At 40.9% G+C, this 19,355-nt stretch overlaps 1 protein-coding gene and 1 pseudogene across 1 annotated transcript in view; both read left to right on the top strand.

Moving 5' to 3' along the window:
• LOC110525181 (anthrax toxin receptor 2) overlaps window positions 1-3,940 on the top strand; it is a 135,805-nt gene extending 131,865 nt beyond the window's left edge. Inside the window, exon 16 of the mRNA XM_036979246.1 lies at window positions 1,382-3,940. Coding sequence (XP_036835141.1) covers window positions 1,382-1,420 — 39 coding nt within the window. The 3' untranslated portion in view covers window positions 1,421-3,940. The remainder of the gene's footprint in view (window positions 1-1,381) is intronic.
• Window positions 3,297-19,355, top strand: part of LOC118964792 — a 20,983-nt pseudogene continuing 4,924 nt past the window's right edge.

Genomic DNA, 19,355 nt, shown 5'->3' with positions numbered 1-19,355 from the left:
AGAGCATTCAGAGAGTATTCAGAGAGCATTCAGAGAGTATTCAGAGAGCATTCAGAGAGTATTCAGAGAGCATTCAGAGAGTATTCAGAGAGCATTCAGAGAGTATTCAGAGAGCATTCAGAGAGTATTCAGAGAGCATTCAGAGAGTATTCAGAGAGCATTCAGAGAGTATTCAGACAGCATTCAGAGAGCATTCAGAGAGCATTCAGAGAGTATTCAGAGAGCATTCAGAGAGTATTCAGAGAGTATTCAGAGAGTATTCAGAGAGCATTCAGAGAGTATTCAGAGAGCATTCAGAGAGTATTCAGAGAGCATTCAGAGAGTATTCAGAGAGCATTCAGAGAGTATGCTGTCTGCAATAATAGTGTTTAACAGGATTTTATTTTTGGACTACTCTCCTCGCTGTACCCCACACATAAAATTATCGGTAAGGTCCCTCAGTCCAGCAGGGATTTCAATGCCTTGCAAAGAAGGGCACCTATTGGTAGATGGGTAAAAAAATATAAAAAACAGACATTGAATATCCCTTTGAGCATGGTGACGTTATTAATTACACTTTGGATGGTGTATCAATAAATGGCTGTGATAGGAGAAAACTGAGGATGGATCTACAACAATACTAACCTAAATGACAGAGTGAAAAGAAGGAAAACCTGGTTCAGTGTGCTTTCCATCAGACACTGGGAGATAAATTCATCTTTCAGCAGGACAATAACATAAAACACAAGGCCACATATAAACTGGAGTTGCTTACCAAGAAGACAGTGAATGTTCCTGAGTGTCTGAGTTACAGTTTTGACTTAAATCCACTTGAAAGTCTATCGCAAGACTTGAAAATGTTTTGTCTAGCAATGATCAACAATAAATTCGACAGAGCTTGAAGAATTTAGAAAAGAACAAATGGACAAATGTTGCACAAGGTGCTTCTAAAAAAAGATTGACTTCAGGGGTGTGAATACTTGTGAAAATTAGATATTTCTGTATTTTATTTGCAAACATGTCTAAAACATATTTTTTTTGTTCACTTTGTCATCATGGGGTTATTGTGTGTAGATGGGTTGGAAGAAGAAAAACATTGAGTTAATCCATTTTGAAATCTGGCAAAATGTTAACGAAGTCAAAGGGGAATGAATACCGTATGAAGTATTGTATAGTACTTTATTAACATATACAATATTTAATGTTCCTGAAACAACTAGATTTACTTCAAATGTGTTTGTTTAGTTTTTTTGTGGGAAAATATTTAAGTTAGAGTAATATTAGTTGTAACAAATATTACAATGATTTATGAGTGTTTATTTATTTTTTTTATAAATAGTGATGAATGTACTGTACTGCAATTTTGGAGTCTAATGCCATTTCTCATTCTTTCTCATTTCAGGGGAAATGTATTAATTTCAGCCGACTGCAGAACCGTTAGAGGACAAAGAATATAATCTACAATGATTACTGTTCTCTTGTTAAAAGCAAAATATTTTTGAAGATCTAAAAATCCCCCCAAAAAATCAAAAAAAAACACAATCCATTTTGCTTCACTCTATATTGTGCACAAAATGGAGGACTCTTCTCCATGATATCTCCTGTTTTCTCAAAAATCATACTCATAAGAACATTTACATTTTTTCATCCATCAATAACTGGAATATATAAACTCCATGTTTTTCCACTTGTCGTATTTTTTTAAAAATGTGTATTTTCTTTCACAAGAAGCCAAAGCGAATAAAAGTACTGGACAAAATGGCCGTTCGGATCCAGATGTTATTTTTTTTTGCACTAAAGGATTAACATATTTTGACCATATTGTGCCTTCTGTGGAAAACCTTATTTCATGGGCACAGACGGAAGCTATCTAAAAAAACACACAAAAAAAAAAAACACAGCGAGCGAGAGAGAGAGCAAGACTGCCTTTAGCGTGGCAGTATGAATACTCCCAGCAGGCCTCGACACACAGTGCACAAGTCCATCGCCTCTTGGCAACGTCTCGTCACAAATCCTCTCCAACTCCTCTCCCTCCACTATCGTTTGAAAGATGCCCGGCGGGACCCCCTATGAACGTATATCCTGTCATTTTAACACTGAGAAGTGCACACGCATGATAAACTGTAGTCAGTCAGGACGCCCTAAGGTATTGGAAGCAGTAGCTAAGACATTTACCCTTTAGTTTTGTGAAGACACCTTTCTTTCATTATGCACTGGGGACAAGGGGGAAGTTATTAGAGCGTTATCCCACCGCGGGCCGGGCCGGGCCGGGACAGGACAGCCCCTCTGACCAGACCATCACAGCTCTCTTCTTCAGACTAGGTTTAAGGGATAGGCTGCCTGAAGCCCCTGACATGGTGCTTGGCTGTGTTCCCCTCGGTTTTGATGCAATCTGCTGTATGCTCACTAAGGCGTACAACATCACAACCCAATAAACATGACAGTCAGTCAGTTGAAGAGTTTTAAAATATAGATAGAGCTGTCTCCAATGTCACTGCTACCCTTTCCCTCTGTCTCCAATGTCACTGCTCCCCTTCCCCTCTGTCTCCAATGTCACTGCTACCCTTTCCCTCTGTCTCCAATGTCACTGCTCCCCTTCCCCTCTGTCTCCAATGTCACTGCTACCCTTCCCCTCTGTCTCCAATCCTCCAAGGACCTCCCTGCTTCTACCCTTCTGTCTCCAATCCTCCAAGGGTCTCCCTGCTTCTACCCTTCTGTCTCCAGTTCTCCAAGGACTTCCCTGCCTCCCTCCAGTCTCAGCCCTATAGCTTCCCTCAGCCGCAGAAAATCAACGTTTAATTAAAATAATTAAAGAGAACAGCAAGCAGCAGCCTGTGAAGATTTGGTCGTCTTTTTTGTATTATTGCTTTTGACATTGAATGACCTATAACTGTACGTGCATTATTTGGAGAGAAAGAGGCCATCCCATCCTGTCTCCTTGGTGACGGTTTGGTGCACCCTGGCTCTCCGAAACCCAAACGTAAAACCAAGGCAATGGATGTGACGTACGGATAAGTATTGTTCAAATGATGTTACCAAGCCTCGCATGCAGCGCTCCACGACCCCCCCCCCCCCAAAAAAAAAAGAAAAACGGTAGTATATATATTAGTTGTAGATTTCTCAAGCGTGTTGTCATGACGCCAATCCCAAAATGATGTCAGCGAGAGAGGAGCATTGTGGGGGAGGAAAGGCAGCAGCTGAAGAGAAATGGCTCCAACGATCCAGTCACTTTGGATACGGTACTTCAGATGCAAAATGGATATTCGAGCCGAAACCTGACAAAGCTCGCCCGGTTTTGATGGGAACCGGTATAGACAATGACCAGTGGCTGGGTCAGTGGGATGTCTCTGTGCAACCAGGGAAGCTTATCATATGACACTAAAAATAAGTTCAACAACCATCAAGTTTCAGGGGGAATGGGCCAGGATTTTCACATTTGGTGGGCATGCAAGTGCACGAGACGGGTTGGGCGTGCACAACGTCGTCTCTGACTTAATTATTGCTTTGTTTTTTTATCTGGGTAGACAGGAAGGGACAGGAATGACACTGATGGTCAGATACACAATCCTTAGGGTGCTGTGATATTAGTTTCATACATATATTTTTTGTCTCTTGTCTAATTTCTCAGTTTAACATTTTTGGTCAGATAATCAGCTTCGTTTAGATATATTTAACCTTTTTTTTTTTTTTACATTCAATTTTTATGTTACATCTGAACCCATACTAATGAGTTATTTACATACCGACCAGAACACAGCTATCCACCCTAGCATCGCTTCACACTGGCTTTAGGAGGCATCTCTATCGCCTCTTGTGCCATTTCCAAATGTTCCATGGAGAGATCAAATGGTTCACTTTTTATAAATACAAAAATATTTTTAATATTGGTTTAAAATTGTTAATACGCCAGTGTACTTTGCCTAATATTATTTTCCGATTAATAATTGTAATGTATTTTTATGTGCACTGTTGTTATTGTGATGGATGGAATTTTATGTGAGATGCCCAAAGAGCCACATTTTGCCTTTAAAAAAAAAGTGGTTTGGAATGTAGTTATTTCACTATATCTTGTTGTCATTTTATTTAGAATTGGATCCATTTTGCTAAAAAGCCATTTCTATATTTGTTTGATTCACATTTGGAAGGATGTAAAATTTATTAATATTTTGTATTTTTGAAAACAGAAATATGCAAAAAAAAATAAATGTCAATCAAAAAAGTGTTGAACTATATTTAAAACACTGTTGCTATAATTTAGATAAGGATGTTTTACACATTTCATTTACAGTTTGAAAATCATATTTAAAAAAAAAACATTATAGCAGAATAGCAAAGAAGTCTTTGAAAAACACATTATTCACGGCACCGGGCAGCGCTTCTTTCTCTGAAGTGAAACAATGGCCCTTTTTATTGTGCTTTGTGTCCTCATCTCTGCATTTCATATTTTACCGTATATTATTATATATTATTATATATTATTGTATATTATCATAGCACTTCAGGATAGAGTTGTTCTAGGTGCTTTGTAGAGACAAAGAAAAACAACTGTTTTCCTGACTTTGTGTTCTTCCTGACTTTGTGTTCTTCCTGACTTTGTGTTCTTCCTGACTTTGTGTTCTTCCTGACTTTGTGTTCTTCCTGACTTTGTGTTCTTCCTGACTTTGTGTTCTTCCTGACTTTGTGTTCTTCCTGACTTTGTGTTCTTCCTGACTAGGTGTTCTTCCTGACTTTGTGTTCTTCCTGACTTTGTGTTCTTCCTGACTTTGTGTTCTTCCTGACTTTGTGTTCTTCCTGACTTTGTGTTCTTCCTGACTTTGTGTTCTTCCTGACTTTGTGTTCTTCCTGACTTTGTGTTCTTCCTGACTAGGTGTTCTTCCTGACTTTGTGTTCTTCCTGACTTTGTGTTCTTCCTGACTTTGTGTTCTTCCTGACTTTGTGTTCTTCCTGACTTTGTGTTCTTCCTGACTTTGTGTTCTTCCTGACTTTGTGTTCTTCCTGACTAGGTGTTCTTCCTGACTTTGTGTTCTTCCTGACTTTTGTGTTCTTCCTGACTTTGTGTTCTTCCTGACTTTGTGTTCTTCCTGACTTTGTGTTCTTCCTGACTTTGTGTTCTTCCTGACTTTGTGTTCTTCCTGACTTTGTGTTCTTCCTGACTTTGTGTTCTTCCTGACTTTTGTGTTCTTCCTGACTTTTGTGTTCTTCCTGACTTTGTGTTCTTCCTGACTTTGTGTTCTTCCTGACTTTGTGTTCTTCCTGACTAGGTGTTCTTCCTGACTTTGTGTTCTTACTGACTTTGTGTTCTTCCTGACTAGGTGTTCTTCCTGACTAGGTGTTCTTCCTGACTTTGTGTTCTTCCTGACTTTGTGTTCTTCCTGACTTCGTGTTCTTCCTGACTAGGTGTTCTTCCTGACTTTGTGTTCTTCCTGACTTTGTGTTCTTCCTGACTAGGTGTTCTTCCTGACTTTGTGTTCTTACTGACTTTGTGTTCTTCCTGACTTTGTGTTCTTCCTGACTTTGTGTTCTTCCTGACTTTGTGTTCTTCCTGACTTTGTGTTCTTCCTGACTAGGTGTTCTTCCTGACTTTGTGTTCTTACTGACTTTGTGTTCTTCCTGACTAGGTGTTCTTCCTGACTAGGTGTTCTTCCTGACTTTGTGTTCTTCCTGACTTTGTGTTCTTCCTGACTTCGTGTTCTTCCTGACTAGGTGTTCTTCCTGACTTTGTGTTCTTCCTGACTTTGTGTTCTTCTTGCAGCATCAATTCAAGGCTCTGCAAATGCATATGATGTATAGTTTTTTTATTTTTTATTAAATCCGTTTTACATATTCAATCATTTTTTTTCCTGTGTTTTTACAAATTCTCTACTACTATCACATGTTAATGTTATTATTGCAATGACTCATTGTAATGTTAAAATGTGTTGAATTGATATTATTAAACCATCCAATGGAAAACTGAACATCCCATTTTTACATAGCGAAGACATGGCCTGATGGTGTTTGAGTATAAAGGTGCTAAGGGCTACGTTTAATTGGGTCTATACAGATTTATACGGGCCGACAGGAAATGTGATTATATGATGTATGTTGTACAGAGATAGTGGACAGTGACCAGCCCCCCCCCCCCCCCCCCCCCCCCCCACCGTGAAGCCTAACACCGTAGGCACACACACACACACACACACGGACACACACACACACACGGACACACATGGTCAGATGTAGACATGCACACAAAACGCTCCAAGGACCACAATACCCCCTCCCCCAAAAAATGAGGTTGTTCAATTTAGTCAAAATATGCACTTGTACACCTTCCTTCTGTTTTGAATGATGTGACGAGATGCCTGCTCTCTCTCTCTCTCTCTCTCTCTCTCTCTCTCTGTCTCTCTCTCTCTCTCTGCTCTCTCTCTCTCTCTCTCTCTGTCTCTCTCTCCCTCTCTGTCTCTCTCTCTCTCTCTGCTCTCTCTGCTCTCTCTCTCTCTCTCTGTGTGTGTGTGTGTGTGTGTGTGTGTGTGTGTGTGTGTGTGTGTGTGTGTGTGTGTGTGTGTGTGTGTGTGTGTGTGTGAGAGAGAGAGAGAGATAGAGATAGAGAGTCTGTAATTATCTTATACTGGGAGATACAAAATCCAACTTTGTGGCAACAGTTTGGGGAAGGCCCTTTCCTGTTTCAACATGACAATGCCCCTCCTGCACAAAACAAGGTCCATACAGAAGTGGCATGTCGAGGTCAGTGTGGAAGAACTTGACTGGCCTGCACAGAGCCCTGACCTCAACCCCATCGAACACCTTTGGGATGAATTGGAACGCCGACTGCGAGCCAGGCCTAATCGCCCAACATCAGTGCCCGACCTCACTAATGCTCTTGTGACTGAATGGAAGCAAGTCCCCGCAGCAATGTTCCATCAGCTAGTGGAAAGCCTTCCCAGAAGAGTGGAGGCTGTTATAGCAGCAATGTTCCAACATCTAGTGGAAAGCCCTCCCAGAAGAGTGGAGGCTGTTATAGCAACAAAAGGGGGATCGACTCCATATTAATAACCATGATTTTGGATTGAGATGTTCGAGGAGCAGGTGTCCACATACTTTTGATCATGTCGTTTGTCTCTAATACAAGCTCTGTATCACTGTGCTTCCAGTTCCTCTCAATGTTTCTGTGGACGTGCACACACTGAAACACACACTGAAACACACACAAACACACACACTCAAACACACACTCAAACACACAAACACACTCAAACACACACTCAAACACACAAACACACTCAAACACACACTCAAACACACACTGAAACACACACAAACACACACTCGAACACACACACACACTGAAACACACACTGAAACACACACTCGAACACACACACAAACACACACTCAAACACACACTCAAACACACAAACACACACTCAAACACACACAAAAACACACACTCAAACACACGCACAAACACACACTCAAACACACGCACAAACACACACTCAAACACACAAACACACACTCAAACACACAAACACACACTCAAACACACGCACAAACACACACTCAAACACACAAACACACACTCAAACACACAAACACACACTCGAACACACTCAAACACACACACAAACACACGCTCAAACACACACTCCAACACACACTCAAACACACACTCAAACACACACTCAAACACACAAACACACACTCAAACACACACAAAAACACACACTCAAACACACGCACAAACACACACTCAAACACACGCACAAACACACACTCAAACACACAAACACACAAACACACACTCAAACACACGCACAAACACACACTCAAACACACAAACACACACTCAAACACACGCACAAACTCACACTCAAACACACAAACACACACTCAAACACACGCACAAACACACACTCAAAAAAACAAACACACACTCAAACACACAAACACACACTCAAACACACGCACAAACACACAGACAGTATCACTTGACACTTGCCTTAAAACATGAACATCCCTTCGTAAGCAGATGATTGGTCATCTGCTCATGCCACTCAGCTTAGACCGCCTAACGCTCACTAACCGTTATTGGAGTTATTGAAGGACATATTTTCATATGCTTTAAATATTAAAAGGCTATATTTTCATATGCTTTTAAATATAAATCTACCAGTTTCACAAGCCTCTTTATCAAAATATCTGCTTATATGCCTATTTCCCTATTCCCTTCGCCATAGCGGCAGTAACCACGGACGGATTGAGCTGTTTTAAACACAGGATATTTAATACTGCATAAATACTTGTTATAATCCATGTGTAAATATATCTATGCTGCAAAAGCTGAGCCATCAAGCTCTGCCTTATAACGTGTGGCAAAACTGTAGAGAGCAGCTATCTTACAGTACGCTATCTAACAGTACTCTATCTTACAGCACTCTATCTTACAGTACTCTATCTTACAGTACTCTATCTAACAGTACTCTATCTAACAATACTATATCTTACAGCACTCTATCTTACAGTACTCTATCTAACAGCACTATATCTTACAGTACTCTATCTAACAATACTCTATCTTACAGTACTCTATCTTACAGTACTCTATCTTACAGTACTCTATCTAACAGTACTCTATCTTACAGTACTCTATCTAACAGTACTCTATCTTACAGTACTCTATCTTACAGTACTCTATCTAACAGTACTATATCTTACAGCACTCTATCCTACAGTACTCTATCTAACAATACTCTATCTTACAGCACTCTATCTTACAGCACTCTATCTAACAATACTCTATCTTACAGCACTCTATCTTACAGTACTCTATCTAACAGTACTCTATCTTACAGTACTCTATCTAACAGCACTCTATCTTACAGTACTCTATCTAACAGTACTCTATCTTACAGTACTCTATCTAACAGTACTCTATCTAACAATACTATATCTTACAGCACTCTATCCTACAGTACTCTATCTAACAATACTCTATCTTACAGCACTCTATCCTACAGCACTCTATCTAACAATACTCTATCTTACAGTACTCTATCTAACAATACTATATCTTACAGTACTCTATCTTACAGTACTCTATCTAACAGTACTCTATCTAACAATACTCTATCTTACAGCACTCTATCTTACAGTACTCTATCTTACAGCACTCTATCTTACAGTACTCTATCTAACAGTACTCTATCTAACAATACTCTATCTTACAGCACTCTATCTAACAATACTCTATCTAACAGTACTCTATCTAACAGTACTCTATCTTACAGCACTCTATCTAACAATACTCTATCTAACAGTACTCTATCTAACAATACTCTATCTTACAGTACTCTATCTTACAGTACTCTATCTTACAGTACTCTATCTTACAGTACTCTATCTAACAGTACTCTATCTTACAGTACTCTATCTAACAGTACTCTATCTAACAATACTCTATCTTACAGCACTCTATCTTACAGTACTCTATCTTACAGCACTCTATCTTACAGTACTCTATCTTACAGTACTCTATCTTACAGTACTCTATCTTACAGTACTCTATCTTACAGTACTCTATCTAACAGTACTCTATCTTACAGTACTCTATCTAACAGTCCTCTATCTAACAGTACTCTATCTTACAGCACTCTATCTAACAATACTCTATCTAACAGTACTCTATCTAACAATACTCTATCTTACAGTACTCTATCTTACAGTACTCTATCTTACAGTACTCTATCTTACAGTACTCTATCTTACAGTACTCTATCTTACAGTACTCTATCTAACAGTACTCTATCTTACAGTACTCTATCTAACAGTACTCTATCTAACAATACTCTATCTTACAGCACTCTATCTAACAATACTATATCTTACAGCACTCTATCTAACAGTACTCTATCTAACAATACTCTATCTTACAGCACTCTATCCTACAGCACTCTATCTTACAGTACTCTATCTTACAGTACTCTATCTTACAGTACTCTATCTTACAGTACTCTATCTTACAGTACTCTATCTTACAGCACTCTATCCTACAGCACTCTATCTTACAGTACTCTATCCTACAGTACTCTATCTAACAATACTCTATCTTACAGCACTCTATCCTACAGCACTCTATCTTACAGTACTCTATCTTACAGTACTCTATCTTACAGTACTCTATCTTACAGTACTCTATCTTACAGTACTCTATCTTACAGCACTCTATCTTACAGCACTCTATCTTACAGTACTCTATCTTACAGTACTCTATCTAACAATACTATATCTTACAGTACTCTATCTTATAGTACTCTATCTTACAGTACTCTATCTTACAGTACTCTATCTAACAGTACTCTATCTAACAATACTCTATCTTACAGCACTCTATCTAACAGTACTCTATCTAACAGTACTCTATCTAACAATACTATATCTTACAGTACTCTATCTTACAGTACTCTATCTAACAGTACTCTATCTTACAGCACTCTATCTTACAGTACTCTATCTAACAGTACTCTATCTAACAGTACTCTATCTAACAATACTATATCTTACAGTACTCTATCTTACAGTACTCTATCTAACAGTACTCTATCTTACAGCACTCTATCTAACAGTACTCTATCTAACAGTACTCTATCTAACAATACTATATCTTACAGTACTCTATCTTACAGTACTCTATCTAACAGTACTCTATCTTACAGCACTCTATCTAACAGTACTCTATCTAACAGTACTCTATCTAACAATACTATATCTTACAGTACTCTATCTTACAGTACTCTATCTAACAGTACTCTATCTAACAATACTATATCTTACAGTACTCTATCTTACAGCACTCTATCTAACAGTACTCTATCTTACAGTACTCTATCTTACAGTACTCTATCTTACAGTACTCTATCTTACAGTACTCTATCTAACAGTACTCTATCTAACAATACTCTATCTTACAATACTATATCTTACAGTACTCTATCTAACAGTACTCTATCTAACAATACTATATCTTACAGTACTCTATCTTACAGCACTCTATCTAACAGTACTCTATCTTACAGTACTCTATCTTACAGTACTCTATCTTACAGTACTCTATCTTACAGTACTCTATCTAACAGTACTCTATCCTACAGTACTCTAGAATCTTAGATTCTGGTTGTATTATTCTATTATAAAGGAGGGGCTCATAATAGCTCTTTGAGTGGGTGGCCTGGCAGAAAGCCTCGGTCTCATTGCGCGCGGTCACGAGAGAGTGTTCTTCGGTTCCAATGCGTTTCTTCAGACAATGAAATTCCCCAGTTGAAAACTTATTGCTGATTAATGTTTAAAACATCCTAAATATGGATTGCATACATCATTAGACTTGTTTCTACGACCTGTAACGGAAGTTTTTGAGTTTTTGTCTGGAGGAATTGCTCGTGCTTTTTGAGGATTGAATGCTGGGCTGAACAAGCTAACAACAAGTGGCTAAATTATGGGCTTTATGGAACTTTATGGAACAAATCAGTCATTTATTGTCGAACTGGGATTCCTGGAACTGCCTTCTGATGAAGATATTCAAAGGTAAGTGAATATTTATAGTGTTTTTTTGTAGCTTCTGTTGACGCCAAAATGGCGGCTATTTCTTAGGGTTCACAGCGGTTGCATTAAGGAGAAGTCTATCTTTAATTATGTGAATAACACTTGCATCTTTTATCAATGTTTATTGTGAGTATTTCTGCAAAATCACCGGATGTTTTGGAATCAAAACATTACTTTTATATATATATATATATATATATATATGCACATTATCGAACAAAACACACATAACACGTTTAACATGATGTCCTATGAGTGTCATCTGATGGAGATAATCAAAGGTTAGTGATTCATTTTATCTATATTTATTTATGCTTTTGTGACTGTGAAAAATGGCTGTGTATGTCTTTGAATTTGGTGGTCATCTAACATCTAACACAACATCTAATATGTTGTGTTTTCGCTGTAAAACATTTTTAAAAACGGACACGATGGGTAGATTAACAAGATGTTTATCTTTCATTTGCTGTATTGGACTTGTTAATGTGTGAAAGTTAAATATTTCTAAAGAACATTTTTTTCTGCTGAATGGGAGGAGGTGTTCCCTTTAGGGAACTCCTCGCCATAACAAGTTTTAAGGTGGATTTAAATATATCCGACGCGGGGTACATGAGTACAGTTACAGCATATTTTCTCCCCAATTTCCTGATATTCATCTATGATCTTGTCTCATCGCTGCAATTCTCCAAAGAGAGAGAGAGAAGTGACCTGCCAAACCACGCTTCTTAACACTCGCATGCTTAACCCGGAAGCAATGTGTCGGAGAACAAACACAGTTCAACTGACGACCGAAGTCAGCCTGCAGGCGCCCAGAACCGCCACAAGGAGTCGCTATAGCGCGATGAGACAAGTAATAAACTGTGGGATGGAGGGTGAATCCATTTTAGACTATATACACAGGGATGAATCCATCTTTAGACTATATACACAGGGATGAATCCATCTTTAGATTATGTACACTGAGGGATGAATCCATCTTTAGACTAGACACACAGGGATGAATCCATCTTTAGACTATATACACTGTGGGATGAATCCATCTTTAGATTATATACACTATGGGATGGGGGATGAATCCATCTTTAGACTATATACACTGTGGGATGGGGGATGAATCCATCTTTAGACTATATACACTGTGGGATGAATCCATCTTTAGACTATATACACTGTGGGATGAATCCATCCTTAGACTATATACACTGTGGGATGGGGGATGTAACTGTTGTTGTAACTGTTGTTGTATCTATTGTTTTATATGTTGTTGTGACTGTTGTTGTAACTGTTGTTGTAGTTGTTGTTGTAACTGTAGTTGTAGTTGTTGTTGTAACTGTTGTTGTAGTTGTTGTTGTAACTGTTGTTGTAGTTGTTGTTGTAACTGTTGTTGTAGTTGTTGTTGTAACTGTTGTTGTAGTTGTTGTTGTAACTGTTGTTGTAGCTGTTGTTGTAACTGTTGTTGTAGTTGTTGTTGTAACTGTTGTTGTAGTTGTTGTTGTAACTGTTGTTGTAGTTGTTGTTGTAACTGTTGTTGTAGTTGTTGTTGTAACTGTTGTTGTGAATGTTGATGTAACTGTTGTTGTAGTTGTTGTTGTAACTGTTGTTGTAGCTGTTGTTGTAACTGTTGTTGTAGTTGTTGTTGTAACTGTTGTTGTAGTTGTTGTTGTAACTGTTGTTGTAGTTGTTGTTGTAACTGTTGTTGTAGCTGTTGTTGTAACTGTTGTTGTAGTTGTTGTTGTAACTGTTGTTGTAGTTGTTGTTGTAACTGTTGTTGTGAATGTTGATGTAACTGTTGTTGTAGCTGTTGTTGTAACTACACAAGGTCAGTAGTTTTTACTGGCAATGTGAACTGACCAGGAACACATAGTGGGCCAACATTATACATACAAATAACATACACTATGCAAAATACAAACAGCAAGTTTTATTTTACAACCATTTCTATTTATTTATATTGTTTTCTATACTGAGTAGCTTTGCCAATCCACTAAAAAGAGAGAAAGAGAGAGAGAGAGAGAGAGAGAGGTGGGGGGAGACAGAGAGAGCGAGAGAGAGAGAGACAGAGAGAGACAGAGAGAGAGAGAGGTGGGGGGAGACAGAGAGAGCGAGAGAGAGAGAGTGAATGGAGGGAGAGAGGGAGAGAGAGAGAGAGAGAGAAAGAGAGAGAGAGAGTGAATGGAGAGAGAGAGAGGTGGGGGGAGACAGAGAGAGAAAGAGAGAGGTGGGGGGAGACAGAGCGAGAGAGAGAGAGTGAATGGAGGGAGAGAGGGAGAGAGAGAGAGAGAGAGAAAGAGAGAGAGAGAGAGAGAGTGAATGGAGAGAGAGAGAGAGGTGGGGGGAGACAGAGAGAGAGAGAGAGAGAGAGAGAGAGAGAGAGAGTGAATGGAGGGAGAGAGGGAGAGAGAAAGACTAACCTTTCAAAGAGGGACCCTGTTTTCCAAATGGATGGATATGCATTGTTTTTCAAAGAGTATTAGTCCCTGGCTCTCTGCTGTTGTAGAGAAGACTGCTTTTCAGATTCAGAGACTTGAAGGAAGGACGGATTGAAGAAATACATGGGGAAGGTTTACTACCTCGTGAAGGTTCAGGCTTTTTCAGGTTTCGGCTGTGTCGTAGGGAAGTTATTTTTCTCTTAGCTCACTACGAGTCGTAGTGTTTTATATCTTAATGCATACTGCAAATGTAATATCATATATTACATATTATTTGTGATTGAATGATTTAGTATCATTCATCCTAACAATATCAAACAATATAATGGATATGATTGTGCAATTTCTTAACAAGTGCTTTATGGTTAAAGTACTTACTCCAATGAACATAAGGACCAGAAGACAGATCCGAAGAGAGTTCCTTCTATCTGTTTTATCCTGATAAATAACTAGTCGTTTCTATATTGTAAATTAAAGTTTCTTTGAGTTGTTATGAAGAAAAAAAACATGAAGGAGGTTTTCTCTGACACTTCCTTCTCCATGTTTTTTCACAACAGCCCACAAAAAAACTTTGGCAGCGCTTTCATTTACAATACAGAAATGACTTGTTATTTCCTAAAACAATACTAGAAAGCAGGTTAATTAAATCACCTAGTAATTACATAATAAAGCCCATCACTATGCTAGGTACAACCAGCCCCAAAGCCTATCTCTCTGCTAGGTACAACCAGCCCCAAAGCCCATCACTCTGCTAGGTACAACCAGCCCCAAAGCCTATCACTCTGCTAGGTACAACCAGCCCCAAAGCCTATCTCTCTGCTAGGTACAACCAGCCCCAAAGTCCATCACTCTGCTAGGTACAACCAGCCCCAAAGCCTATCACTCTGCTAGGTACAACCAACCACAAAGCCTATCTCTCTGCTAGGTACAACCAGCCCCAAAGTCCATCACTCTGCTAGGTACAACCAGCCCCAAAGCCTATCTCTCTGCTAGGTACAACCAGCCCCAAAGTCCATCACTCTGCTAGGTACAACCAGCCCCAAAGCCTATCTCTCTGCTAGGTACAACCAACCCCAAATCTCATCACTCTGCTAGGTACAACCAGCCCCAAAGCCTATCACTCTGCTAGGTACAACCAGCCCCAAAGTCCATCACTCTGCTAGGTACAACCAGCCCCAAAGCCTATCTCTCTGCTAGGTACAACCAGCCCCAAAGTCCATCACTCTGCTAGGTACAACCAGCCCCAAAGCCTATCTCTCTGCTAGGTACAACCAGCCCCAAATCTCATCACTCTGCTAGGTACAACCAGCCCCAAAGCCTATCACTCTGCTAGGTACAACCAGCCCCAAAGTCCATCACTCTGCTAGGTACAACCAGCCCCAAAGCCCATCACTCTGCTAGGTACAACCAGCCCCAAAGCCTATCTCTCTGCTAGGTACAACCAGCCCCAAATCTCATCACTCTGCTAGGTACAACCAGCCCCAAAGCCTATCACTCTGCTAGGTACAACCAGCCCCAAAGCCCATCACCCTGCTAGGTACAACCAGCCCCAAAGCCCATCACCCTGCTAGGTACAACCAGCCCCAAAGCCCATCACCCTGCTAGGTACAACCAGCCCCAAAGCCCATCACTCTGCTAGGTACAACCAGCCCCAAATCTCAACACTCTGCTAGGTACAACCAGCCCCAAATCTCAACACTGCTAGGTACAACCAGCCCCAAAGTCCATCACTCTGCTAGGTACAACCAGCCCCAAAGTCCATCACTGCTAGATTTGGAATAATGTTATCACAATATATACTGTGGTGAACCCCCACAGGGCAGGCGTTGGGTTCGTTGAGTCAGACACGTTAACTAACACGTTCACCTCTACCTCGTAGGCTCAACAAGGTCCGTCTGGTTTTTGTGCTAATGATTAAGCTGAATATCTGACTGTCTGTGAGGTTTAGTGTTAGGGCCTGTTACACTAGAGTTTCCATATTTTTGAGGCAGCTGGGATGTCTGTTGGGTGTCTGAACCCATATCACCTGGTACCTCCAGCTGACAGGACGCTCAGCCAATCACCTGGGACCTCCAGCTGATTGACAGGCCTCTCAGCCAATCGGACGAGGACTCTCGGCCATTGGAGGTGGAGCATCGGGCAATAACTCAGAGAGGCGGGTCGGATAAAAGAGGTGGGTTGAGCAGGAGTCACCTTGCTGGAAGCAGACAGCTTCCTGCCTAATGAACGATGAGAGGAAACAAGTCTGGAGGTGTTTGTTATTGCGTCACATCCCAAAGTCTAGCAGCAGGAGGAGGATCAGATTGCTTCTGACACACTTCTCTAGCAGATGTTGTTGAAATTGTGCTAATGTTGCAGATTACAATACATAGGCTATCTGTGATGTAGTGTAGGAAGGTGTGTTGTTATGCTATCTGTGATGTAGTGTAGGAAGGTGTGTTGTTAGGCTATCTGTGATGTTGTGTAGGAAGGTGTTGTTGTGTTGTTAGGCTATCTGTGATGTAGTGTAGGAAGGTGTGTTGTTAGGCTATCTGTGATGTTGTGTAGGAAGGTGTTGTTGTGTTGTTAGGCTATCTGTGATGTTGTGTAGGAAGGTGTGTTGTTAGGCTATCTGTGATGTAGTGTAGGAAGGTGTGTTGTTAGGCTATCTGTGATGTAGTGTAGGAAGGTGTGTTGTTAGGCTATCTGTGATGTTGTGTAGGAAGGTGTGTTCTTAGGCTATCTGTGATGTTGTGTAGGAAGGTGTTGTTGTGTTGTTAGGCTATCTGTGATGTAGTGTAGGAAGGTGTTGTTGTTGTTGTGTTGTTAGTCTATCTGTGATGTTGTGTAGGAAGGTGTGTTGTTAGGCTATCTGTGATGTTGTGTAGGAAGGTGTGTTCTTAGGCTATCTGTGATGTTGTGTAGGAAGGTGTTGTTGTGTTGTTAGGCTATCTGTGATGTAGTGTAGGAAGGTGTTGTTGTTAGGCTATCTGTGATGTAGTGTAGGAAGGTGTTGTTGTTAGGCTATCTGTGATGTTGTGTAGGAAGGTGTTGTGTTGTTAGGCTATCTGTGATGTTGTGTAGGAAGGTGTTGTTGTGTTGTTAGGCTATCTGTGATGTAGTGTAGGAAGGTGTTGTTGTTGTTGTGTTGTTAGGCTATCTGTGATGTAGTGTAGGAAGGTGTTGTTGTTAGGCTTTCTGTGATGTAGTGTAGGAAGGTGTTGTTGTTGTGTTGTTAGGCTATCTGTGATGTTGTGTAGGAAGGTGTTGTTGTGTTGTTAGGCTATCTGTGATGTAGTGTAGGAAGGTGTTGTTGTTGTTGTGTTGTTAGGCTATCTGTGATGTAGTGTAGGAAGGTGTTGTTGTTAGGCTTTCTGTGATGTAGTGTAGGAAGGTGTTGTTGTTGTGTTGTTAGGCTATCTGTGATGTTGTGTAGGAAGGTGTTGTTGTGTTGTTAGGCTATCTGTGATGTAGTGTAGGAAGGTGTTGTTGTTGTTGTGTTGTTAGGCTATCTGTGATGTAGTGTAGGAAGGTGTTGTTGTTAGGCTTTCTGTGATGTAGTGTAGGAAGGTGTTGTTGTTGTTGTGTTGTTAGGCTATCTGTGATGTAGTGTAGGAAGGTGTTGTTGTTAGGCTTTCTGTGATGTAGTGTAGGAAGGTGTTGTTGTTGTTGTGTTGTTAGGCTATCTGTGATGTAGTGTAGGAAGGTGTTGTTGTTAGGCTTTCTGTGATGTAGTGTAGGAAGGTGTTGTTGTTGTGTTGTTAGGCTATCTGTGATGTTGTGTAGGAAGGTGTTGTTGTGTTGTTAGGCTATCTGTGATGTAGTGTAGGAAGGTGTTGTTGTTAGGCGATCTGTGATGTAGTGTAGGAAGGTGTTGTTGTTGTGTTGTTAGGCTATCTGTGATGTTGTGTAGGAAGGTGTGTTGTTAGGCTATCTGTGATGTAGTGTAGGAAGGTGTTGTTGTTAGGCTTTCTGTGATGTAGTGTAGGAAGGTGTTGTTGTTGTGTTGTTAGGCTATCTGTGATGTTGTGTAGGAAGGTGTTGTTGTGTTGTTAGGCTATCTGTGATGTAGTGTAGGAAGGTGTTGTTGTTAGGCGATCTGTGATGTAGTGTAGGAAGGTGTTGTTGTTGTGTTGTTAGGCTATCTGTGATGTTGTGTAGGAAGGTGTGTTGTTAGGCTATCTGTGATGTAGTGTAGGAAGGTGTTGTTGTTGTGTTGTTAGGCTATCTGTGATGTAGTGTAGGAAGGTGTTGTTGTTAGGCGATCTGTGATGTAGTGTAGGAAGGTGTTGTGTTGTTAGGCTATCTGTGATGTTGTGTAGGAAGGTGTGTTCTTAGGCTATCTGTGATGTTGTGTAGGAAGGTGTTGTTGTTTTGGTTTTGAGACCTTCTACTCTTTAATTTTATTCTCTCTCTCTCTCTCTCTCCCTCTCTTTCTTTCTCTCTCGCTCTCTCTATCTCTCTCACTCTCTCTATCTCTCTGTCACTCTCTCTCTCCCTGTCTCTCTCTGTCTCTCTGTCACTCCATCTCTCTCCTCTCTGTATCTCTCTCTCTCCACTACCATCTACCATCACCAGTCCATCTACCATCACCAGTCCCTAATCCCATCTTTCCCCAGCACTACGTAGGGAATAGGGTGCCATTTGGGAATCACAGCACCACTCCCCCGAGCAAACACGCGACTAACCCTCCTCACTTCCCTGGCATCGTTTAACATTATGATATTTTCCCCACCGTGTTTACCCACGTATGATGAGGCACCTCATTGCTATGCGTGTGCCAGACTAATCATAAACCTATACCATATGCCATCGCAATTTGCTGATGGGCCCAAGCTGTTTTGGTGGATATAAAATCCTGGGATTACGGAGGCTTGATCCTCAGTGGATGGAGGGAGAGAGGGAAGGGGAGAGAGGGAGAGATGGAGGGAGAGAGTGGGAGAGATGGAGGGAGGGAGGGAGGGAGGGAAGGGGAGAGAGGGAGAGATGGAGGGAGAAAGGGAAGGGGAGAGAGGGAGAGAGTGGGAGAGATGGAGGGAGGGAGGGAAGGGGAGAGATGGAGAGATGGAGGGAGAAAGGGAAGGGGAGAGAGGGAGAGAGTGGGAGAGATGGAGGGAGGGAGAGAAGGGGAGAGATGGAGAGATGGAGGGAGGGAGGGAAGGAGAGAGAGGGAGAGATGGAGGGAAGAGGAGAGAGGGAGAGATGGAGGGAGGGAGGGAAGGGGAGAGTGGGAGAGATGGAGGGAGGGAATGAAGGGGAGAGTGGGAGAGATGGAGGGGGGGAGGGAAGGGGAGAGAGGGAGAGATGGAGGGAGAGAGTGGGAGAGATGGAGGGAGGGAGGGAAGGGGAGAGATGGAGGGAGAAAGAGAGGGAGAGAGAGAGAGAGAGAGA

Source organism: Oncorhynchus mykiss, chromosome 6 (genome assembly GCF_013265735.2).
Source record: "Oncorhynchus mykiss isolate Arlee chromosome 6, USDA_OmykA_1.1, whole genome shotgun sequence".
Classification (NCBI taxonomy): Eukaryota; Metazoa; Chordata; class Actinopteri; order Salmoniformes; family Salmonidae; genus Oncorhynchus; species Oncorhynchus mykiss.
The sequence above is the reverse complement of the archived record's forward strand: the minus strand, read 5'-3'. Positions and strand labels throughout refer to the sequence as shown.